At 54.7% G+C, this 24927-nt stretch overlaps 1 protein-coding gene and 2 long non-coding RNA genes across 10 annotated transcripts in view; 1 reads left to right on the forward strand and 2 right to left on the reverse strand.

Annotated features, from left to right (window-relative positions):
- Positions 1–19992, forward strand: part of Fgd3 (FYVE, RhoGEF and PH domain containing 3) — a 43416-nt gene extending 23424 nt beyond the window's left edge. For all 8 annotated transcript variants that reach the window (XM_027950952.2, XM_027950957.2, XM_027950955.2 and 5 more), the window contains 11 exons: positions 286–344; positions 1998–2144; positions 3490–3582; positions 5129–5208; positions 6200–6230; positions 6704–6811; positions 7819–7881; positions 14072–14194; positions 16832–16972; positions 18285–18425; positions 19053–19992. In XM_027950952.2, the coding sequence (XP_027806753.2) occupies positions 286–344; positions 1998–2144; positions 3490–3582; positions 5129–5208; positions 6200–6230; positions 6704–6811; positions 7819–7881; positions 14072–14194; positions 16832–16972; positions 18285–18425; positions 19053–19304 (1238 nt within the window). In that variant the 3' untranslated portion in view covers positions 19305–19992. The remainder of the gene's footprint in view (positions 1–285; positions 345–1997; positions 2145–3489; positions 3583–5128; positions 5209–6199; positions 6231–6703; positions 6812–7818; positions 7882–14071; positions 14195–16831; positions 16973–18284; positions 18426–19052) is intronic.
- Positions 8287–10030, reverse strand: LOC117794967 (uncharacterized). The gene is made up of 3 exons (XR_004618840.2): positions 9857–10030; positions 9614–9727; positions 8287–8799 (listed from the first exon to the last, which is right to left on the reverse strand). It is a non-coding gene; the product is annotated as an uncharacterized lncRNA (long non-coding RNA).
- Positions 19993–21230: 1238 nt separating the features above from the next.
- On the reverse strand, positions 21231–24507 carry LOC114104738 (uncharacterized). Its single transcript, XR_003584881.3, has 3 exons — positions 24282–24507; positions 22343–22453; positions 21231–22269 (listed from the first exon to the last, which is right to left on the reverse strand). It is a non-coding gene; the product is annotated as an uncharacterized lncRNA (long non-coding RNA).
- Between the last annotated feature and the right edge of the window lie 420 nt (positions 24508–24927).

Genomic DNA, 24927 nt, shown 5'->3' on the forward strand with positions numbered 1-24927 from the left:
CCCTAGCAGTGACCATTGTGGCTGGTGGCAGACAGGACAGGAGTCCATGCAGGAGAGTGGGGTCCCACTTGATGTGGCCCCAGCAGGCTGCCAGCAAATGAGGTGTATTTGCAGGGCCATGGCCCCACCCTGTGCCTGGGCCGGGTGTCTGGAGCAGCCTGGGCACCTCAGAAGGGCTGTGGGAACCTCCCCACAGAGCAGCCGCCCACGGCCCCAGAGTCAGCCTGTCCTGAAAGTGTGCAGAGCCACTCTGTGCCCAGGGTGACTTGGTTCCTCCTCCTGCAGGGTCCCTGGAGCTCATCTCCACAGCCGCCAACCACTCCAATGCTGCCATTCGGAAGATGGTGAGTGAGGATCTGGGGGGGGGGGGGGGCGGTAAATGGCAGAGCAGTGCAGGAGCCAGGGCCTGGGGGGCTGTTTTAGAGAGCACGTTTACCCTGTCCCCAGGTGCCTCCCCACAGGGCACCTCATCCCTGCTCCAGGTTGGCCTCTTCAGGGAGCACCTTTGACCCTAGGTGGTCAGGGGCCCTGTCTCGTGCTGGACAGGCCTGTTCCTTACTAGATCTGTGATCTTCAGTCAGTTATTTAGTGCTTGCCCCTTACCTTCCCCATCTGTGAAATGGGGACACTGATGGAACTTTTCTCACTGGCCACAGGAGGATTGGGAGAGTCACTGTTCATTCTGTGCTTAAAACACGACTTGGCCAAATAAGTGTCAGCTGTCATCATTGTCACCATTAAATTACTCATTCATTTCCTGATAGTGTATTTTAGTCTCTTTCACAGGCTGTCTCTGTACATGCCCAGCTCTCCAGTGGTACCAGATATATACCCAGCCCCCCAAATATGCGCCAAGTGTGTGCCCAACCCCCAGCACCTACCAGGTACATACAAAGCTTCCCTAAGACACACCAAGTGCACACCTAGTTTCCCTAGTACACACTATATGCACATCCAGCCCACTCTATTACATGCCAACTGTATACCCCAGCCTCCCTAATACACATCAGGTGCACACCCAGTTTCCAAAATACATGCCAGGTGTATGTCTTGCCTCTGTAGTACATACCAGGTAGGTGCTTAGCCCCCACTTAGAACAAGCCAGGTAGGTATGCCCAGCCAGCTCTAGTACAGGCCCCAGGCATGCCATGCCCAACTTCCCTTGAATTTGCTATGTATAAGATTTGCCTCCAATACATGCCAGGTGTAAGCCCTGCCCTCTACTAAGGGTACACACCCAACTTCTCCGTATATATACCAGTTACCTGCGCATCCCTATTTCCTGCAAGGTCCTCAGCCCTGCCCTGCTGTTCCTTTAGAATCCCCCACATCCTTCCTATGTTGTTTGGTCCACTTGCATTTACCTGCATCCATGCCAGAGACAGAAGGGTGAGCCAAACCCACCTGAGCCTAGGTGTGCAGGCCAAGATCATTCAAGTCCAACAACAGGAGCGGCTGAGGCTTGGCAGCCCCAGACCCAGACCGTGTTGCTACTGTCAAGTGCCGTCAGGCTCAGCCCTACCTTCTGCTGCACTGACCTCCAGCTCAGAGCTGAGACCATGAGCTACTGACCCTGTCCCATCACACCTCAGGGTTCTGCCTGGCCATGTACCACCCAACCAGTGCTTAGGAAAGGTGATATGTGGATTGCGGCCACTAAACTGACCTCTTCATGTAATTGTCTGTAAACTGAAGATAATCATGGTGCCCACTTCACACAGTTAATGTCAGAATTAAATGAGTTAAACACATAGCAAAGGAGGTAGCTGTTATTTATTATTATTATTATTATTATTATTATTATTGCTTGCGTGATGAACATCTATTCGTCCTTTAATACCCAACTCAAATGTCCCCATGTCTCCCTCCCATGCCATTGTCAGCAGGCCCATTACCCTATTGGGTTCTGGGTTGAAATTGCAGTGAAGACTCTGTTCCTCTGGGTCCCCAGCAGCCCCTGTAGGCTTACGCCTGCCTGAATTCTGTGTCTCTTGCAGGAGAAAATGCACAAACTCCTGGAGGTGTACGAGCAACTGGGTGGAGAGGAAGACATCGTCAACCCGGCCAACGAGCTGATCAAGGAGGGCCACATTCAGAAGCTGTCGGCCAAGAATGGCACGGCCCAGGACCGCCACCTCTTCTTGGTGAGTCCAGCTGCCACCCCAGCCATAGAGCCCTTCACCTGCCCCTTCAAGTCCTGAAAAGAACTGACAGGGCTCAAGGACATGGCTCTCCTGTGTCCTCTCCTGTCAGGACTGAGGACATCATCTTTTGCCAGTGGCTCTTCCCTGTTTGCTGCAAAGATCTCCTATTTTTATCTCTTGTATCCATCCCTGTCCTCTGTGGGGATTGGGCCGTCTCCAGCAACCAGGTGAACGCAAACTGGAGCCTCACGTTGTGATTCCAACTATCCCAGAACCAAACTCTGATTTAGAGGGAAGGGGAAAGACAGGAAGGAATTACAGCGAGAGATCCACTCCAGGCCCCTGATAATTTCCTCTAGCTTCTATTCTTCTTGAATAAGCAGTTAGATCTTTGCAAGTTCCTTTCTCTAAGTAAGTTTTAGAAATTCACATTCAGCAAAACTCAACTTTGCTGTGCAGTTCTGACTTTGCACAAATTCAGTTGATGTAACCATAATCAAGTTACCGAAGAATAGGAGCACTGTCCCCCAATTCCCTTGTCCTGCCCCTGTGGAGTTTAGTGTTCCTGCAGCCCCTGGCTGCCATCAACCTGTTCTTGGTTTCTATAGCTTCACTTTTCCAGAACAGCACATAAGTGCTCTGAGACAAATCTGGTTTCATTCATTCAACAAGCGCATTGCTGGGTTTCATTCATGTTTGTGTATCAGTGGCTTATTCAAAAGTTTTGCTTTCTTATTACACAATTAGCTCATGTGCCTGGTGGACAAATGAAAACTAGGAATGGGACAATAATAAATCTATTGTCCACAATCATCTCCTTGCTCAAAGATAGATGTAACCATAGCTAAAATGATTGCACACATCTTTTTTTTTTTTTTTAATAGGGTTTTACTAAGTTGCCCAGGCTGGCCTCAAAATCACACTTCTCTCACCTCAGCCTCTTGAATAACTGGGATTACCACCTTGCCTGTCTCAATTTATTAACTTTTTATTTATTTAATCTCCTTTGTGGTACTGAGAATCAAACCCAGGGCTTCACACATTAGGCAAGTCCTCTGCCACTGAGCTACACCCCAGCCCCCCTCTGCATCTTTTAAAAAAATATGCTTTACTTTTTGACCTTAAAGAAAAGGGCTGGAGTTGTGGCTCAGTGGTAGAGCGCTCGCCTAGCATGTGAGAGGCCCTGGGTTCGATCCTCAGTACCACATTAAAAATAATTAAACAAAATAAAGGTATTGTGTACAACTACAACTAAAAAAATAAATATTAAAAAAAAGAAAGAAAAAGGAAAAACTTAGAAGGAGAAAGTGTCCTGTGGCCACTCACCATGTTGTCCCTCTTTCAGTTCAACAGCATGGTCCTCTACTGTGTGCCCAAACTGCGACTCATGGGCCAGAAGTTCAGTGTCAGGGAAAAAATGGACATCTCTGGTCTCCAGGTGGGTGAGCCCTTGTCTCTCAAGCCTGCCCTCCCCCACACTGGGGGTGGGGCACAAATAGGGGTGGGGACGCAGGCTCTGGCCACCAACTCTATATGTAACCAAGGGGTGGCTGGGATATCATCTTGGCCCTGGTATCTTGGGCTGGGTGGGCAGGGTTCCTCACTCTCTGGTTTGGCCCATCTGCCTGGTCCCTGCTGGCCCCATGTTGAATGATGGGCTGACACAGGAGGTGATTGGAATCTCAAGTGCACAGCCTCAATAGCCGCAGGGGTTGTCACTTAAGGCCAGACCTCAGGGCCTCATTTAGAGGCCAAAAGGTGATGCTCAGGTTATAGGAACAAATCTGAGGTGGATCGTGCGTCTGCTTCCCTGGCCTGGACCCTGGGCCCTGAGCTCTCTCCTTTCCTGAACCCTCTTGGAGCCAGCAGAGGGCTCACAGGTGCCTGTGTGTCCTTACTATACCCTGGCTCTGTAAGCCTGTTCCATGTCTCATGGTGGCAGGTGGAATGGATTCTGGCCCCTGTGGGGAAGGCTTTGAATTAGCCAGTGCTCCAAAAATATTGGCTACATGAAAGTGTTTAATCATTTCCAAAGTAAAGTTCCTGGGTGAGGGAAGAAAAGTAAAGTTTTTTCTTAAATGACACCAAAAAATAAAACCCCTTCTTTCCTTGAAATTCTCTGAATCTAGGTTAAGAAACCCAATTATTACAAGTGGCTAACCAGAGAGGGGGAAAATACCTTTTTCCCTAGTTAGAAGCAACCATTTTCCCAGTGTTTCTCTATAAGAAATCAGTCCTGATAATGAATTTGATGTGTTAATGCAGTACTCAGCCTGTGGCTGGGAGAGTCCAGAGGTTCTGAGCAGGATCCAGAGTCTGTATTCCTTAAAGCCTCCAGCTGGCAGGTGGAGGGAGGAGGTGGATTCTGACGGGATTGAGGACCACAGGGACCACCAGTTCTGTTGTGTCACTGTGCTCTGTGGTCTAGTGCTGAGGATGGAATCTGAGACTCTAGAAGGAAACATCACTATTCCATCCGCTCTCTCTGGGCTCATGCTCTTCCATTTTCGTCTGTACACTGAGGATGCACCTGCCCACATGGACTCAGCTATCTGTAAGGGGGTTCGGGCCTGCCTAGCTCTTCTCATATGATCCTCAACCCTCCTAAGGAGTGTACCTGCTGCCTGGAAGTGCTGGTGGGAAAGGCTGGGCTGGGACTGGCTGGGGGCCACCTCTAGAGGAGGCTGATGGGCAGATAGGTTGGGTCAGGCATGTGATCAGCCATGTTCCAAGCACAGGGCCCCAGCCCTCTTTGGGCAGGGCAGACAATCCAGTATCCCCCATGGGTCAGCTCCTGCAGCAGCTGTCAGCAGCCACCATGACCTGTCACCTCTGACATCTCCCTAGGGAAAAATTTCAAAGATCATTTTCCATGTGAAAAAAAAAAAAAAAACTTGCATGTGGCTGGTGCTGAGGAAGAGCTGGAATGAGGGGCTTGAGTTTGTTTATGTTTTGTTCTTTGTTCTTTTCTCTTGTTCCTGCAGGTGCAGGATATCGTCAAGCCAAACGCAGCACATACATTCATCATCACAGGAAGGAAAAGGTCCCTGGAGCTTCAGGCCCGGTATGGCTCTGGCCTCCCTAGTGTCTGCTGCGCTCTGAACTTCTTTGACCTCATTGTCGCAAACGGTGTATTTTCCTAAATGCAATGACCTTTCAATATATTTTTTTTTTCTTTTATTCACAATTCAACGTTTTACTACACCAAGGGGAGATCAATAAAAATTAGGCCTCTGCCCAGTTTCTGTTCCCCAGGTCCAGCAGACATTCTTAACCCTTGCTTAAGGATGCTTCTGGAAGTTTCTACGCTCACCTACTTTTCAAAAATTTTATATCAGGATTATTTTTTTCAGTACTGGGAATTGAACCCAGGGCCTTGCACATGCTAGGCGAGTGCTCCGACACAGAGCCCCATGTACTCTTTCAAAATCACCTCTCCAGATGGGATAACCACAGATGCTATTCCCGGATAGCCTGGACCGCATCTTCCATTTTTCGCTAAATTTTTCAGGCATCGTCCCCTATCCTCACACCATTTTCTAAAGCAACATAATTCTCCCTCATCATCATTAACAGGTTCCCATGGATAGGTCCCTGGACCTCCCTGGATCTCACCCTGGCAATTGGTGACAGTGTCCTCATGCTTAGGTTTTTGTGTGTATGGGTCATTGTATCCATCTGATACATTTCTGACAACGTTGCTGGTTAAAGTGCAGTGTGTCTGTTCTGAATTTCAGAGGCTGTTGTCCCATTGCCAGGCTTGTGTTGTGAGTGTGTGGCAGATCCAGCCTCCCACACCTCACCCCTGACTTGAGAGTCTATAACCATCTGCTAAGGCCCAGGGAGGGGTTGACTGGCCTTGCTGCAGCTGCCCTGAACGGCAAGCCTGGTCCTACCTGGCCACGACTGCTTCGGGCCCTGAGAGCCAAACTTCCACGCCTCAAGCCTCAGTTAGGAGAATGAGTGGCTGGTGTGTGCGCAGGGCGGAGAGAGACGGGCGGTCTACAGTCAGTCTCCAAGACCAGGTTAGTAAAATACTGTTCTTGTTTTTATAGGACAGAAGAGGAGAAAAAAGAATGGATTCAGGTAAAGCTTCTAAATTTTTGAAATAACCAGATCCCCAAGTTATTGAGCAGTGTGACCATTTCCTGTTGGAACAGAGAAGGTGGCTCTGTGACCATCTCCCCCACCGCCCATTGCTTCTCCCAGTGTTCCGCCCCTTGAAGTTAGGTAGTGACTGGCATGTCTTCATAAGCACCTTCAGATGCCACAAGACTTTCAATCCATTTGCCATTTTGAACTCCTCCCCCATAAATAAGTAGCCACAAATGGGCCCAGAGGGGCTGCAGGTAAGAGTCCTCCTTCAGAGAAGGTCTCTGTGGTCCCAATGGCTCCAAGGGAGAGCTATTCATTGAGGGAAAATAAAATGGTCCCAGGTGTGGGCAGTGTTCCATGAACACCCAGACCCCATCCTTGAGGACAGAGGCAGGCAAGTGCCCCCCACAGTGTGCAAGTCCTCCCCAAGCTCTGATAGCCCTATGACTCTGTCCTGGGTCCAGGTCATTCAGGCCACCATTGAGAAGCACAAGCAGAAGAGCGAGACCTTCAGGGCGTTCAGCAGTGCCTGCAGCCTGGACGAGGACTCGGGCCTCTGCCCAGATTCCCCGGTGAGTCAGCAGCCTGTGCCAGGAGGGTGGGGATGGCTGGCTGCCAAGGAGAAAGGGGCAGGCATCCAGGAAGGGAGCTCAGACATGTGTTCACCTGCCCGCCCTTGACGGAGTGCCCCCTGCAGCCTGCTGGGCTCCACAGTCTGGGGGTCCGTGCCTGTGTGGAAGAAGTACCTTATTGTGTTTTGCCATCTGCATGCCAGCCCTGTGCGTGGAGGGGTCTTGTCTTAATGCCCATGGAACCTGAGTTTCACAGAAGCTCAGGGACACACCTAGATCACTGTCATCTCATCGCCATCATCACTGAGCCCCCGTGCCCTTCCTATATGCCACTGTGACCAACCCAGGATGTCCAATGGCTGCAGACATCTTTCTGCAGTTGTAAATTCTCCCCGAATTCTGCCCTCATGCTCCGGGAAATGTCAGCTCAGAGCCCTGTGGAGAGAGTATTGAGGGCAGCTCTTCTGATTCCCTGGGGAGCTGCCCTGGGGGACAGGGGGTAGACTCCATGTGGATTTGGGTCGGTGCAGGAGGCCTGCTGCAGGGTCTCCACTGAGTAGCCAGGAGGAAAAGACAGGGCTGAGGCCAAGGCAGAGCCTGGCCATCCCTCCTATCTGGGAGAGAAAGTTGAACAAGGAGGTTGATCTCAGCCTGCTGTGAGGAAGGCCTTGGAAGTGTCTGTTCCTGGGTAGTGTGCTGGGTGGGGGCTAGGGGCATAGCAAGGACCCCTGGGAAGAGGAAACGTGATGCCCTGGGTCCAGGCTCTGTGGAGGTGCATCCAGGATGGACCAGCTTGCCAAGCCTTGCTTAGCAGCCCCATCTGTGGGAATAGCTCCACCCCGAACTCAGATCACAGACTTTATTAGACTTTGCTGATTCTTTCTCTTGCACCTCCTACCCCAATGCACAGAGGTGCTGAGTTTGAGGAAGTGACCCCCTGCTGCACAGAACATGCAGCCATGTGGCCTTGGAGCCACCTTACATTCAGCCTCTGAATTCCTTTCTAGATGGTGAACACAAGCTCCATGGAGCCTGCATTGGTGACCGATGGCAGTGGTGGTGCCATAGGGGTAAGTGACCCACACCCAGCAGTCAACAGGAGAAGGAGGTGTCAGGGGTCAAGTAAATCTCAGGGGTCAGCCTGCCCCTCCCCCCCAGTGTGTTCAGGGCCAGGGTGTGCAATTGTGAAGCTATGTCTGAGACCAGGCTCTGGTGACTTGGATCCTGGAGGTGGTCACTGCTGGGGCTCTTGGTAGAGGCCACGAGGGAGTCTGTTGGTGGTGGTCACATGGCTGTGTGACTGTGCAGGGAATTCTCTGAGCTCTACATGAACATTTGTGCTTGTTCCGTGTAAAATTTAGGCCTTAACAAAACATGTAATCATACTGAACCCAGGTCCAGAAGATCATCCACGGAAAAACCAATGTCAAAGAGACGAGTGTTGGGGAGAAAGAAAGGCTTTATTCAGCCGCCAAAGAATGGAGAAGTGGGAACTTTGCTCACAAAATAGCTTTTCCATTTCAGGAACTTGAGGAGTTGGAGATACAGACTAGGAGGAGTAACAGGGCAGAGGGCTAGGCTATTAAGGGAAGGACTGTTTTCGTCTAAATATCCTGGAGGAACTCTGGTGCCACCTCTTTTTATACCTTTCATGGTTTGGTGTTTCCAGTCATGGTGGCTGGCAAGTGCCGTTAGCCTTGAAGGAGGGAGGCGGGGAGAGACGGACAGACAGACAGACAGACAGACCAGGCAAGTCTACCCTACATTATAGTTTGGGACAAAAAACTTTTCAAATGACCATGTCCACATCAAGAGCTGAGTATAAAAATCTGACCCAAAGGTTAAAATGGAACAAAGGGGAGAGGCATAACATGAAGGCCAATGCCAAGTGTTCTCATCTTGTCCAGTCTCCCACAGAACACGTGCCAGGCCTGGGTGAGGAGTCAGAGTTTTCAGCATAGGCTGCTTTTCAGTCCCTAGAAAATAACCTGGGCGGCCATAATCACAATAGTCCACATGTCAGAGCTGTTACCTACAAAAAACCTACTGGGAGACTGATAATGATCGCCCAGTTGTGTGACCTCCAGAATTAGTGATTTTAAGTCAACTAAGAGCAAGCGAAGCTAGCAGGTTTCTTTAGGTTCCCCCTGGTAATGTAGCAGCAAGGTACCAGGTCCTTAGGAGGACCCCAGTAAAGCATCCTGGCCTCAGACCCTCACCCTAAGCTGGTGCTCTCACCTCTCTCCTCCTGTGTTCTCATCTCCCTTAAGTCAGAGCAGCCCCCAAGGGTGACACTCAGGGCCAGGCCATATGCCTGCCAGCCAGGGACTCCCCTGAGACCTTGGAGAGGCCCCTTTCTCCCCATTTAATGTGGGAGATTAAAGAAGCGCAATGAAGTCCCCCAGTGACTTCCTGCTCCAGTGAGCACCAGTACCTGGAGCCATGTCATTAACTGGGGCCCGACACTCACTAACACTGATGCCACAGGTAGCCCAGGAGCACCCTGGGTGGCTGCTGCCACCAGAGTGCTGGTAAGGCCATTCCTAGGCACCTTGCTGGGTCCTGCTGTACTCCGGGCTCAGGTTGGCTATCCCCAGCCCCAGCCTAGACATGGGCTCCTCCCCTCCCTGGGAGTCTTCCAGACACCACCACAGAGTACAGCCCTACATTCTCTGCACACCTGCCTCACTCCTCGTACTTCCTCTCCGTCTCCCTGTCTATCCTCCTGTCTCTCATGTCTGTCTCTGTCTCTCTTTCACACACCCCAGACGTCTCACTGCTCAGGGACAGGTGTGGGCCTACCTGGATGAGGCCTAGGCCAGCTGAGGACTCAGCCTGCCCATTCATGGCCAGCCCTTGAGGTCTCTGGTATCGAAGTCCTGTTGCTACTCCGGAGTTGTGTCACGGCCAGTCCCACTGTGGGGGAGGAAACAGGTTCAGGGCAGTGAAATGTGTTGGCCCTGAAGCAGATGTCAAGGAATCCCCGTGGGGACAGGGCCACCTGGTGGTGAAGAGCAGGGAAAGGCTGGGAGGAGAGGCACATACCTCTTTGGTAGGGTGACATCACTTCCCACTTCACGGAGCAGTGTGAAGCCCTGGCCAGGTAGGCCTGCCTGGGTGGCCTGGCTGGTGTCATCCCCTTCCCTGGGACCTGAGCTTCACCAGGTCTCATGGGTGTCTGGATGGGCGTCAGACAACCCTGTGGAAGTTCCTGAGGCTTCAGGGAAGGCTGGGGCCTTTCAGGGGTGGGACGAGGAGGCGAAGGGGGACGCTCAAGACAAGCAGGCAAGAGGAGAGACCCCTTCCTCAGTGGCACTGCTGCCTGCCCACACAGCAGGCATCCTGGGGGTCAATTCTGTTGAAACTGAAAGTCAGAAAGTCAGAGGGTGGTACAGGAAATCAGCAGGGAAACGAATGTCTAAGCTCCCAGCTGGCTGCCTGGCTCAGCTCTTGTCTGGTTGTACCTGTTTCCTGCCCTGCTCCCTGAGATGCCCTGGACTCCCTTGCTCTGCCAGGCCCCGAGCCTTTGCCCCTTTGTCTGCTCTGCCCACACTTATTGTGTGAATCAGCTCATGGGCAACTTTTCATATTGCTCAACGGTGTGAGTGAGGCTGGTGGTACCCAGACCCATGTGGTTCCTGGTCCCTTTCCTGGATTTATTTATAGGGATTTACAGTGGGTACTTGTGAGTGTGTGGCTGCACCCACAGACTGTGCTGCCAGAAGGGTGCATGCTCACAGTCAGCAGGGGACTCCACAGCTCGTACAACTGTGTGCGAACACTCCCAAGCAGCCCACATCTTCATGATGATGCCCTGGACTGGATCCAGTCTTCAGCCTGGGATGGGCCTCAGGAGGCATCACTGGTCACTAAGGCATATGAAAGCCACTTGTTTAGTGCTAGGGGTTGAATCCAGGGACACTTTACAACTGAACAACATCCATAGCCCCCACTTTTTTTTTTCAGACAGGTTCTTGCTGAGCTGCCAAGGCTAGTCTCGAACCTGCAATCTTCCTGCCTTGGCCTCTGGAGTAGCTAGGATTGTGGGCACCCTGGGAAGCCACCAGTTTCTTATTTGTGCTGCTTTCCCTGGGGCTGAGCCCCCACGCCATGGAGATGGGACCCTCAATGCCCTAGAGATGGAGAAAAAGCAGAAGTGGGTGGGGTTGTGATCAAAGAAGCCCTGGGTGAGGAGGACTGGGTTGTTTGTAGGAATAGCCACGCTTAGGGCTGGCCCAAGGGGCATGGGGCAGGTGGAACAGTCCATGGCAAGGGCTAATTGGGGGTCAGTGCCCAGATCAGAAGTGTTCTAGCTGGAAGGAACCAAAAAGGTCATGTTTTAAAATGGTTTACCCTGTAGAAAGACACAGACTCAGAATTGGCCAAGGAGTGAGGCTCAGGCAAGTGTTACCTCCTCCAGCCTCAGTTTCCCCTGGAAGGAGAGAGGGAAGCTGTTGGGTGCCTGATACAATAGGCGCTTCAATGCCTGCCCACCTCCTTACCTCAATCCATGCCTGGCATCTCCCTGGGTAAGACTGTGGTCACTATGGTACTCGTGGCCAAATGACTGCTTGGTCTACCCCACTTGCCTTCTCCTGCCCAGAGAAGGCTCAGCCTTCTGCAGGTTCTGTAGCATTCACCCCATGACAGCCAGGTTCTTGGGGTCACAACTGCAGTTCTGGTCTCCTTATCTTTGTCCCTTCACCTGCACAAACCTGGGGCCTGCCCCACCTCCAACAATAGGCCTACAGCTGAGGCGTCCCCTGCCCCCAGTAGGTATCACTGTGTGTTTCCCATGGGTGTCTCCACCCCCACCGCATCCCCAGCAGAGCTGAGCTGAGCTGAGCTTTGGGTGAGACCTGGGATGGCTCAGGGTGCGTCTGTCGACCTGCACTGAGCAAACAGGGTGGGACATATATACGCACAGTGGGCATTTACAAGGTTCTCAAAAGAAAAATTTAATTCTGACACCGAAGAGTGATCTTTGCTCCAGAATTCCAAATTTAAAAGCTTTTTCTTAGCATATGTAGAAAGGAAAATGAATCTACCCATGGTACAGTGGTTTCATTTCCTGGGCTGAGATGTCTTTAGAGGTACTGTCCCTCTAAGACCCTCTTTCCAAAGAGAAGCCAAACCCCAACCAGGAAGTTTTGTAAGGGGCCCCGCAGAACTCAAAGCCTTCCTCATTCTGCAAAAGTCCCCTTGTGTCCACAGAAAAGTCAGAGTGCAAAAGGTCCCAGGGTGCCAGACCTACTGTGGGTGGTGACACAAAGACCCAAAGCACCAGCAAGGACCCCACCCTGGCCACCCTTGTGCCAAGGACTCCCTCACAATGCGGGACTTGCTTTTCCTGGAGGAGGCCCACCCTGTGCTCCAGGAAAGAGCCATCCCAAGAAGAGTAGAGGGGCCCGGCCTGGCTTCTGCTGACCGCCTCCTGTAGGAAAGACCCTGTGCCGTGCCCTTGGCTTGTGTCCACCTGGATTTCCCATGCTGTGTCATTCCGCTGTCTGATGTAACCGATGTGACTCCATCAGGGCCACTGATTGGGGTCTGAGTCTGTCTTATGGAGCTCTCCCCCCAGTTCCCTGATGTGCAGCTAACTCCAATGAAGAAGAACTGCTTAGGGAACAGCCCTGTTGGCCCTTGGTGGAAACCAACTTCTGGGTCGACATTGGCATATTTTGGGTGGTTTGGGCGGAATTACTTAACCAGTTATCGGGGCCAACGTCCTGGAAAGACTTGGGTCCAGCCTTCAGACATCCTGACACCTGTGCAGAGAATCTGAGCCTTTTCCTTGGGTCAAACTGCCTGGTAACCTCATCCAAGAGGGGAGTGTGGCTGGCCAGTAGACCCATCCCTGGCCACACAGGTGGCTTCCTCCCCCTCTGGTCACTGCAATCTACAAATCAAACTAGATCTCTGTGTCGAGAAACTAGTGTGGTCAGGGGCAGAGCCTCATCAGGGATGGGTCATGGGCCTTATTATGTAGGAGCCAGGAAGTGCTAGGACCCCCGTCCTAGGGCTTGGCTTAGCTCTGCGGGCTGACCATGGCAGACTTGCCTGATGAAGGAGGCTGTCAGAACCCAGGGCACTGTCCCCAGCCCTGAGTAGGCCTCCTTGCCCCAGGAATTTTCTTCTGAACTTTGGCTGGGGCTGGGCCTCCACTGATCCTGGGGGCTGAGCTGTTGGCCACACGCCCCAGCACGTCACAGCTTTCCCTCCATCCCCCGATTCCCTGATGGCCCCACAGCTTCCTGGGTTTTCAGCTGCCTACTGGGTGCCATGGAAGGGTCCGCTACCCTAGGTCCCTGAGAGTCACAGGTCCGAGCTGTCTGGCCACCTGACTGCCAACCACTCCTTCCACCTGGCCCTTTGATTTCTCACCTGAGAAAGAGGAATGTGGGCACCCTGAAGGTGGGCCGGGGACAGAGGCTGCAGAGCCATGGCAGACCCCGGAGATGGCCCCCTTCCTCTATGCTGTCCTTTTCCTTCTCACTGTCCGTTCCTTGCCCTGGGCCTCAGTTACTCGCTCCACCTTACAAATGAGGAAATTGAAGCTCAGAGAGGAGAAGTGACTCATCCAGGGCCTCTTGGCTGATGAGGGCCAGGGCAGGAGCCTGGGGACTGTCACTGGTCATAGTCAGACAGGGAGACTGAGGCTCAGCTGCAGCCTCGGTAAGGCTGCTCCTGTCCTCCATGCCACCAACCTCTCTGGGAAGTTCAGGTAGCATTGCAGGAGACAGAACAGGGAATCCAGCCCCTGAGCAGGGCCTGGGCTTGCCCGGTTTCCTCTTGTGTGCTCCCACACGCTCCCACACTGATACACAAGCACATATGGATGTTTTAGGCACGTGGCAGAGGGAGGACCTGCCTGAGTGCCCAATTCAGAGCTGGATGAAAGATGGGCTCAGAATCTCCAATAGCTGCAGGGTCGGAGATGGGGACACCCCGGTCCCTGGTGCCACATGCCATCTGTGCAGACTGCCATCCCAGTATGCACCATTTCCCTCCAGCCTGGGCTCCGCTGATATTTTTTCTCAGACACACCAGATAGTCACTGGCCGAGTTGTTCCAAACATAAAGTTCTTGATCCACTTGGACTATTGCTTGATGGGATGTGATGCACTGGGGTGGACCCTGGGGGTCAGCGCAGGAAGGGGGATCTGGCCTCCTTGACTCTTTAGCTCATTCCACTCCTCAGTGGGGCAGCGTGCTGCAATACATTCATGGAAGCTGATGGCACCGTGTGCGTCTTTGTAGCTGGAGTCCAGAAAACTCTCCTCGAAGGCCAAGCGTGACAAGGAGAAGCAGAGCTGTAAGAGCTGCGGTGAGACCTTCAACTCCATCACCAAGAGGAGGCATCACTGCAAGCTGTGCGGGGCAGTGAGTGGGGGCGAGAGGGAGGGAGGGGCTCCGACACCGAGCAGGGGTCCCTTGCCAGGTGCTCACAAGTCCTCAAGGGCAGGAGCTGAGCCCTGCCAGCCAGCGGCAGATGCGGCGCATGCGTGCAGCTGGTGAGTTCTCAGAACCACGTGGCAGCCCCATAAGGACACCTCCAGATCCCGCCTCTTGGACGCAGATGTCCTTGAGCATGAGATTGTCCCTCTGCAGTAGAAGCTTAATCCCATTTATCCCGTCAGCTCCAGTGACTGACAAACATTCTTTGCAACTAAAAAGACGTTGGAGTTGGAACCACAGCGCCCCTAGCTGGGCGACCTTGAGCACAAAGGGATGGTAGTGTCCTTGCACGAGGAGCAGAGGAGGGACTGGAGGGGAGGGGTGTGGCCACGGTGGAGCGCTCTCCTGCTGACCTTCGCCCCAGTGCCCAGGGCCCCTGTGAAGAGGGACGTCTCTGACAGACCCCCACAAACACCCACACCATCTCCATCCCTCTTCACTCACCTCCAGATCCCTTGCTCCTGAGAGTGGACTATCGGAGCATGTAAGTGTCCCTGAGGAGCAGGTGCCCTGGAGCGCACCTGTAATCCCAGTGACTCCAGAGGCTGAGGCAGGAGGTTTACAAGTTCAAGGCCAGCCTGGGTAACTTATTGAGACCCTGTCTCAAAGTAAAAAAGTAACAGGGGCTGAGGTTGTAGCTCAATGATAGAGGACCCCTGGGTTCCATCCTCAGTACCAGGGGTAGGGGAGGGAGGAAGAAACCAATGATTCAAGTATTTTTAGGTTAAGGTATTAAAATTACATCTGTTAGCAAGTGGATCTCACCACAGATAACTTGGAGATGTTTTTTCAAAGGTTGGCAACAGTCTGTTCCTTGCAGGTGTTCCTTGTCACGTCTTTATGTAAAACCTTGCCATGCTGGCCAGGGTCTAGAAGAGGAAGGAATAAATGGATGAGTCCTTGGATGGGTGGGTGGGTGGGTGGCTACATGGATGGATGGATGATGGATAGATGGGTGGTGGGATGGATGGAAGGGTGAATGGCTGAGTAGTTGGGGAAAAGGGTGTGGGGAGTACAGGATGGCCCATAGGCTGTGGCTCAGGCCCAAGCTATGCCTGGGTCAGGGAAGCCAGCAAGGTCAGGTGGAAGATGGAGCTTCTGGAAGGTTTTACTGTGGGTTCCTGTGCTGGCGTCTTGGTGGAAAGCAGATGGGAGACAGCTGGAGTCTCTCGTGAGGAAGGAATGGAAGAGGATGTGAGAGGTGCTTATCCAGAGCCTGGGCTGCCGTGGAAGGGAGGGAGGAGCCCAGGTCAGCTGACTGAGGTGGAGTGGGGAGGGGCCTGGCATCTGACAGTGCGCAGGACAGGGTGGGAGGGCTCAGCTGGCTGTGCCCAGGGAGGGAGCCGTGGGAGCCCCAGTCTAGATGGGGGTCAGGAAAGCAGGGGAGATGGCCCAGAGAGGAGTGAGCATCTCAGGAGGGGTGGTTCCATGCTGCAAGGGCTCACAGGTGCTGAGACCAGCATCATCCTTGACCACAGGGAGGCCAAGTTTGGTGTGACCCAGGCAATGTCAAGTCAGGGCATGGAAATGCCCAGGGTTGAAAAGAGAAGGGGGTGCTGAAGTGGGGGAGTGCAGAGAGCTGGGTCAGGAGGAGAGGCTCATGTTCTGGGGAGACGACCCAGTACAGGGAGGAAGACTGAGGCAGAAGAGACAATGGGACAAGGCCCAGAGAAATGGAGGAGTCTGCCAGTGGGGATGGGGTCCAGGGTAGTGAGAGCTCTGGAAGAGTCCCAAAGGGGCACCGGTTGGCTTATTTCCATGTTCTTCCATATTCCATTTTATGCATGGATTTCCTTGTTCATGCATCATGGACACTTGGGTCACCTTCATCTTTGAGGGATTGTGGACAGTGCTGCTAGGAGCTCTGCACCTGTTTCTTCCAGTTCCTGTTTTTGGTTCTTTTGGTGTATGTCCAGAGGGGTTTTGCTGGTTCCTGTGGTAATTCTATGTTTAATTTTTTGAGCAGGAACCACACTGTACCATAGCAGCTGTGCCATTCTACATCCCCCTGATAGTAAAAAGTTTCCAATTTCTCCATCTCACCGACACTTGTTATGTGTGTGTGTGTGTGGGGGGGGGCATCGGGATCTGAACCCAGGGGTGCTCTATCCCTGTTACATCCCCTGACCTTTTTATTTTGAGACATAGTCTTGCCAAGGCTGGCCTCAAACTTCGAACCTTCTGCCTCAGCCTCTCGAGTCGCTGGAATAACAGGTGTTCATCACAATGCCTGGCTATTTTTTTTTTTTAAATAATAGCCATCCTGAAGGGTGTGAGGTAGTTTCTCCTTATGTTTTGATTTGTGTTTTCCTGATGACCAGTGATTTGGGGTCTTCTCATGTGCTTGGTGGCTCAGCCCATTCTTTTTGCATATAGATCCTTGAACTCTGGGTCATCCAGGTAAGGAGGACAGGACATGGGGGCACCAGTCTTGCTCTGCCCTTAGAGGGGGTTCCTGGCCCCCTCCTCATTCTAGGCCAAGCCGTTACTCCTCCCACCTTGTTGAGTCTCTCCTTCTCCTCTGCCTGGGTTGCGGGGTCACAGGTGCTCTGTGTCTTGCAGGTCATCTGTGGGAAGTGCTCTGAATTCAAGGCTGAGAACAGCAGACAGAGCCGGGTCTGCAGAGGGTGTTTCCTGGCAGAGCGGGTAGCCCCTGCAAGTCCCAGTGCTGAGGCTCCTTCTGATTCCAAGCAGAGCACAGAGGTGGGTGGCCCTGGTTCCTCAGATTGGAAATGATGGGGAAGGGGTCTCAGTGGACTTCACAGGTCCTGGAACCGGGGAGAGCTAGTTGGAGTGATTGCCAATTGAAAGCAAAATATCATACCAAGTAAGTGCACATTGGGCTTCTCAGGACGGCTCAGGGCGGAGGCTTGAGAATCATTCTTACCCAGGGGTTAGATGGGAGCCCGTGTCAGCTCCACTCCCTGTGGCCCTGATTAGTATGGAGCTGCCCCCAAGTCCAGCACTGAGGTCTACCCGATGGCCTGCCTCCCTGCTAGTCCTTAGGACAGGCAGGTCCTGGAGGCCCGTGGGAAGTCCCAGCTCCCCACCCTACTTCCCCTGAATATGGCCACTTTTCTAACACAGTCCCTACTTTCTGATCCTAGGAAATTTGAGAAAGGGAAAACATGCTTTTCCAGAAAAATGTATTGCCCTTTCTCTCCACTTGACACACTATGATGTTCTCAGCGCCAGCTTCAAGAAGTTGGGTCTCCTGGGAACTGTTTATAACATTGGTTTTCCTCCTAAGGCTTCAGTTGGGTGGCCAGATAGGCTGGGGTCAATGTGTTGTCGAAGCTCCTGACCATCCTGGCTCGTAGTTGTCAGGGGTCCCTTCTCTGGGTTTTTGCTCTAAGAGGTCACAGATGTAAGGATATTAGGACCAGGGCAGAATGGAGGCCCAGTAGGATGCTCCATGCCCTGCCCACCTGGGCCCACCTTGTTCTGCATTGTCAATACTGACACGTATTCTAGGAGACCTGTGGAGGGTGGGCTCAGGCCTCAAAGGGCCACCAGGTCTTAGGAGACCAGATCTAGCAAATGGTGTTGGAACCACGTGTAGATGTCTCAGGGACTCCTCTCCATAGCAGCTCTAGAGCACATCACAAGGACCTGTGTGTGAGGCAGGTGAGGGAGTTGTATGTGTGTGTGGCATGGGAATTGTGTGTGTACGCTTGTGTGGTGGGTGTGCTTATATGTGGCATGTGGTGTATGAAGAACTGAAACAGGCAGGGTCCTTTGCATGGTGACCCACACTTGGTACTTACTGTTAGGCTTTTCTCCTGAGGTTTTGACCCAGTGGCCTCACTCCCCATGTTCTACAAACTCCTCATGACTTTATGGCACCTGAGCCCCTTGGACTGCCTGGAGTGACCCCTGGAACCAAGTGAGGCCGGACCCAGCCTCCCTCCAGGTCTCAGCCGCATCTCTGTGGCCAGCTCCTTCTGAGCATCTCTGGCCCCTCAAGGGAGAGACCTCTACAGTTCAGTGACCTCACCTGTCTCTGTGTTCCTAGAAACCACCCGCTGTGGATCCCCAGCCCAGCCTCATCTGCGGCCCCCTGTGGCTGTCAGACAATGGCACATCCTGGATTGAGGTATGGGCCACCATCCCCGCATCGGACCCCCGGGTGCTGGGCCTGCGTGGCAGCAGCGAGGTATGTGTTCCCTGCCCCAGGTCATTGCCTCTCCTCACAGCCCAGAGTCTCAGGCCTGTAGCACTCACAGCAAGTCTGGGTCACCCTCCTGGGGCTGACCTATTCTGTGGTCTTAGGCCTCAGTTTTCCCAGCTGCCCAGAATAACCCTCCTCCCCACCCTGAGGAGACAGAACCCGTGATGCCAGGACCGCAGAGCCAACCAGGGGATGGGGGGCAGGCAGGGTGCACAGAGGGCTGGCCCCTCCCTCCCACACACACTTGTTTGTTCACCTGTTCATTCGCCCTGGCTGGACGCAGCTGGGAGTACAGAACGTGGCAGGTGCAGCTCCAAAGCCCACATGCCCCCTCGTTCATCAGGAACTCTTGCTCAGTCCCTCTCAGTCCCAGTTACTGACTGCCCATGTCACAGGGGCTCCCTGGGACTTGGGAATCAGAGGGAAGCCATGGGGCCTGGGGTTCTGGTGAGGTGTACAAGGCCCCCTGCCAGCGTCCTCCCAGGGGCCGCCTGTCCTGCTGTCGAGGAAAATGCGGGCATGTCCACAGGTCCATCCGGCTCAGAGTTGGCCTGGCACTGGGCATGGCAGTCTAGGGGCCTGCTCAGGTGGTGACCCTCTCTCTTGCTGCAGGATGGCCGGCTGCCGCACGCCATCCCTCTGTCTGGCTGCACGGTGGGCACTCCAGACCCCGAGGAGGGGCTGACAGCGGGACACCTGTGGAAGCTGCAGCAGGGTCAGCAGCGCTGGTACTTCAGGGCCCCCTCCAGAGAGCTGCAGCAGAGCTGGCTGGGAGCCCTGCGTGCTGCTGCCCACGGGGACACCACCCAGGAGAGCCCTGGTGCCCCGCAGCCCCAGGCCCCGACTGGCACAGCTTCTTCCTGAGCAAAGCTTTGCTCTCTGTGACAATGACACGTGGAGCCTCTGTTCTCCTGGGAGGCAACGTCTGACCACATGAAGAAGTGAAGCACTGCGGGGGTGGGGCTGTGGGAAGTCGGACGGCTCAGACCCCGGAGGGTCTCTCTGCTTTGATGAGGAGAAACTGAGGCCCCGAGAAGACCACCCACTTGCCCAGAGTCACCCAGCACGTCCCAGGAAAGAGCCCAAGCCTGGCTCCAGCCCAGCAGTGTGACGGGAGCAGGGAACGTGGGCTACTGCCAAAGGCAACGTCCTCTGAGTCGGTCCTGTGGTCGCTTTGGCTCGTGAGACAGAGGAGGCTGTGTGGGTGCTGCCCAGCGAGGACCACTTCCCACCGGGTCTGCCGTTGCTCCTGGAGTGGGCAGTGCTGCCTGGGGTCTGCCCTGGCCCCTGTGGAACTGGACTGGGACTTGCTTCTTGGGGCTCAGACAGGGCGGCGAGCTGTGAGGCAGAGCCTCGGAGAGGGCAGAGAAGGAAGGTAGAGCCCCAGGGTGGACCTGCCCTGTCCCACAGGACTCACAGTTCCTGAACAATCACACTCAGAAACACTGCTGGGAGGCTGGCCCTGGCCCTGTGTGGTGGGCGTGGGAGACTGTGGCTGTCCCCTTCGCGGGTGGATGCCGTGCTTGTCTGTGTAAATAAACACTGGCTCTCAGCACGTGGGCACAGCCTCAGGGCCCCCCCAGGAAGGTGATGACGCAAGGGTGACAGAATTGCATGGGCTACTCCCTGGCCCAGCGATTCTACATCTCTGGTCCAACCAAGGGTGTTGGGGTCTTGCGTACAAGACGTGGGGGACATGACAAAGGTCATGAGGGTGGGGGTACTGTGCATCAGAGCCCTGGGGACCAGTGGGGGGGGAGTTAGAGACTGATGACGGGGGTCTAACAGCCACACAGCACTATGAGGGGACACCTGGGCAGACGTGGGGTGCCCACCTGGGAGGCTGAGAGGGTGGGTGTGAGCCAGAAATGGGTGATTGTCACAGGTAGATGGGGACACAGGTAAGGTGGGGCCGGGGCATAGTGAGCTGGGGTGGGGCAGAGGCAAGGTGGAGGAACAGAGTGGGGGAACCGGCTCCTGCAGGAGACTCCTGGGCTGTGTGGGGAGGCCCCAGGATGCTGTGCGTGGAGTCCCTGCTACACCTGGCCATGTGCCTGGTGCTCGCTGTGCTGATGGGATGTTCTGGTCTTGCTTCACCCTGAGGAAGCTGAGGCTCGAGGAAGCAAAGCAGCTCCATGCACCCACCTAGGAGCTGGGGCCTGGTCCTTCTGACTGTCTCTCAAGCAAATGCATCAAGTGCCCCACCCAGCTTGGGCCTGGGCAGGGCTTCAGGTGCAGGAGGCATGAGGGCCCCAAGTGGTGGCTGGAGCAGCCCTGATGTCACTTTCCTACTCTCAGCCTCTTCGAGGCTCACACCCTCGCTTGGGCCTAACACGGCTCCACCTGCTCCCATAGCTGCGTTCATTCCTGCCATCTCATCACCACCCCAGGATGTTCCCACTTGAGGGGGGGAAACAGTCACGGACAGATGAAGCCTGTGAGACTCACGGAGCCATCAGCTGGAATTGGCCCCCTGGGCACAGTGACTCCAATAGGGAATGCCGTCTGTGGGGGTCCAGAGACTGCTGTGGGGTTCCCAGGGTGGGGCCCGTAACCCCAACCTCTGTCTCCAGCTGCAGCAGCCCAGTGGGGATGGGAAGGGAGACAGGGCTCCAGGACCTCACAGTGGCTGTGCGGGTGAACCGAGGCCAGTGCTGGACAATGTGGGGAGCCTCCCCCAGTGTGGGCCTGAGAGACAGAGGGAGCTTCCAGTGTTTTCTAGAGGTGAAAGAAATCCGGGGAAAAAAAGAAAAGAGAAACAAACAAACAAAAAAAAAGGAAACCCGGGTATTCTTTCTTGTGAAATATCCTGATAAACGTTAGCCGTTGCTGCAGTCTGAAATCACCATGTTCCCAGCCACCCCTGGGTGGCAGAGGGTACAGCTCAGTCCACAGAAGGTAAAACTGCCAGGAATCAGGGGCAAGGTGCCGAAGGGCACTCAGCTCCATGTCACTGTGGGCCTGAGGCAGGGCCTGCTCTCAGGCTCTGTCACTCACCGCGCAGACCTGCCGGGTGCCAGTGGGGCCTGGTCTGGAGGCCGCAGGCTGCTCTTCCTATTTTTGCCAGATTAGGAGACCAAGGCTCCAACAGGGGCAGTGAGGGGCCTCTGCCTGCAGAGCCACGAGCCACTCCACTGTGGGTCTGTCCCCAGAATCCCCTCAGCTGGACACCCTGGCAAGAGGGCTGCTAGGAGCATCTGCCTCAAGCCTCCGTACCCACAAGTCTGGGCGACCTGGGCCTCAGTCACCTGCTCTGCCCCCATAGCCCAGGCCCAGGCACACACCACTGCTCACCTGTGGAACAGTGACGATTAGCCAACCATGGGCAGGTGCTGGCTCTCCGCCTCTTCCCTGTCCTTCCTCCTCCTCCTCCTCCCCAAGGCCAACCCCTCCCTCACAGGCACAAGAGGCCACCCCTGGCCTGGGAAGAAGGGCCCCAAGTTGAGCTGGGGGAGGTGGCTCCCGGGGTCTCAGAAACAGGATCCATGGTGTCCTGTGCCCATCCCAGCCCACTGCCTGCACGGCCTTCAGGTTGGCAGCTCCTGGTGCCAGTCCAGGGACAGAGCTTAGAGGACAGGACTCCTGAGCAGAAAGGTTTCCCCAGGTCCAAACACAGGAGAAAAAAAAGAGAAAAACAGAAGAGAGGAGTGGACAGGCCCACAGCAGAGATGTTGGAGCTCAGCTTCTGCTGTAGGTAGCAGAGGTGGCTGACGGCCTCATCTGGCACACCAAGCCCAGAGTCAGGTGCTGGCTGCATCTGCAGCGTCCCGGGGAAGAAGATGCAGCCCACAGTAAGGCCTGATGCAGCTAGGTGCCCAATACGTACTGCCTGAGAAGAGAATCATGATTCAGAGGGTGTCTTGGCAGTAGTGAAACAGGACCAGGGAGAGGAGTATACTCACCTGGGGTCACACAGTGAGTTAAGGGCTGGCCAGGATTCACTCACTCACTCACTGTCCATATCATGTTGCTTATGTGCCAGGCACTGCTACCACACCTTCTGAGTGCCAGCCCTATGAGAGAAGAAAGTGTACTTTGGATGTCACTTGGGTTCTTGGAACAAGGGGAATTGAATGCCACCTGTACCCCTGGCCCTGCCACACTTGTAGCCTGGTTTTCTCCGGCTGCCCCACCTTCAGAGCCCACAGCTTCCTTCCACCTTGTACCTGCTCTGCTCTGGGCCCGGGCTCTGCCTGCAGGTCCTCCTTCCTGGAGGGCCTCCCCAGAGGTAATCTTCCTGCCTCAGCCTCCTGAGTAGCTGAGGTTACAGGCCTGGGCCACTGTGCCTGGCTCCACTTCTTGTTTGGCTCCGTATTCTCTTGTTTAGCCTGCTTCTCCAGGGAGAGCAGAACCTCTGAGAGGGCAGGATGCGGCCCCTCCAGCAGAGCCTGGCACAGAGTAGGAGCAGACAGCCTTGGGAAGGCCCGTGGTCCTCCCACTGTGTCGCACGGCCTCTGGACACTTTGGGTCTGGAATCCTCATCTACTGATGGGGAAATGGAGGGTGCATGAGGTCCAGCACTCTCCTGCTTCACTTCTGGGTCCCATCAACACCAGCGACACCTCCCTCTCAGATGCCTGATTCCACCCTAGAGACAGGCACACTGAGACCCAGACAGGCCACCACTCTCCCAGGACAAGGCAGAGGGGGATTTGGACCCAGGTGGATTAGACACCACCTGGGCTTGTCTCCCACCCTCCCATGGAGGCAGCAGGTCAATTTGAAGCCCCAGATCTTCATATAACCCTGGACACCGCCCCCCACCAGCCACCTGTGGAATCCTCAGGGTCTCTGCCTTAAGTAGGGACCTCTCCTACCTCCTGGAACCCAAGCCCCTCTGAGCAGCCTGTCCTGACCTGGCTCTGGGCATCTGGGGAGGAGGATGGGCTCACCTCTGTCTCTGCAGATGAGTCCCCTCTAGGTCCTACAGGGAGAGCCATGAGCCCAGCTGTCAACTATGATGGCTGCATCATGACCCCGTGGCCTGATCCTTTCTGATACCTGCCCCCAGTGGGCAGGGCAAGCTGTCTATGCAGGTGGAATCTGGCACAGGGTTGTGGGGTTCAGGCCCACCCACCCTTCTTGGCATCTCCCCCTCTCCCTGGGTTGAGGCAGCCATGGTCCCTAAGGGTGCCAAGTGGCCCCTGCAGCCGCCGGTTGCCCCTGCCCACCACACCTCTCACATGGTCACGGATCCTACATCCATTCATGAAGGAGAAAACTAAGAGGAGATGAGACCCAGCAGAGGCCACAGGCTCCTCCTCAGAGACCAGGCTCCTCCCCAACTCCAGGGATGCTGGATGAGGCTGGGCTTGGAGTCTGGGGGACCAAGGATGGAGGCCGCTGGGTCAGGGCAGGCCTGGGGAGGCAGCTGGCTCCCACCTACATTCTGAGCATTCCATCCCAGGCCTCCAGCCTCGCTGGCCCCAGGGCCTGCTCCACCCTGCCTGCTGCCCCTGTGAGTTTCTGGGCTCTGTGCCTGCTGCCAGCCGGGAGCTCCGGCTGAGGCTCAGTCCTCAGGAAGGCTGCATCTTAGCCACAGCAGCGAGAGCACGGGGTTCCACGGGAGCCTCAGTGGCCTCAAGCCTGTCAGGTTTCCCTTGAACCCTGAGGGCTCTCAGGCCCCTCCCTGCTGGGCCAGGAAGCCCACACCCCATGCTGCCCTAGGGTCTCCAAGGCACCCCTCTCACCCCTCTCTCTGCTGCCTTGCTCCTGGGTGCCTTATCTCCTCTTCACCAATGGAAGCCCTGTGCTGGCCCCAGGATGGACTCAGACCTCTCTGACCAACCAGAACCATATGAGGCTACTACGCCTGGGGTCAGGGACAGCAGTGACACTCACCTCAGAGGAGAACTGGAACCTGGGAATGGGTTGTTTGAGCTCAGAATTTCTGGAAAGTCAAGGATATACCAGGAAGTGGACTCCACCTTTTATATCCTGTGACATGGGCAGACCAATGAGCATCCCAGTTCCCTCAGCCACAGGGGTTGGGTCAGGATGGTCGTGTGAACCAAGAGGGAGGTATGTGAGTCCGTTTTTTTGGTCACTGTGATAAAGCAACTGAGAAAAACACTGTAAAGGAGGAAAGATTTATTTGGGCCCATGGTTTCAGAGGTTCCAGTCCAAGGTTGGCAAGCTCCATGGCTCTGGGTTTGAGGTGAGGAAGAGCGTCAAGATAGGAAGGGTGTGGTGGAGCAGAGCTGTCACCTCAAGGCAGGCAGCCAGTAAGAGATGGGGGGGGAGGGGGAGGAGAAGGAGGAGTAGAGAGGAGGCAAGGGAGGAAAGGGCAGGAACAAGGTATAGTTTCCAAAGAGCACACCCCCAGGACCTACTCCTTCAACTAGGTCCCATCTCTTTCAGTTTCCGCCACCTCCCATTAGTCCACCCCAACTGCGAGTCCACTGATGAGGTCAGAGCCTCATGATCCAACCACCGCCCCAAAGCTCCACCGCTGAACACTGCTGCTCTGGGGACCCAGCCTTCAGGA

This window comes from Marmota flaviventris, chromosome 16 (genome assembly GCF_047511675.1).
Source record: "Marmota flaviventris isolate mMarFla1 chromosome 16, mMarFla1.hap1, whole genome shotgun sequence".
NCBI lineage: Eukaryota > Metazoa > Chordata > Mammalia > Rodentia > Sciuridae > Marmota > Marmota flaviventris.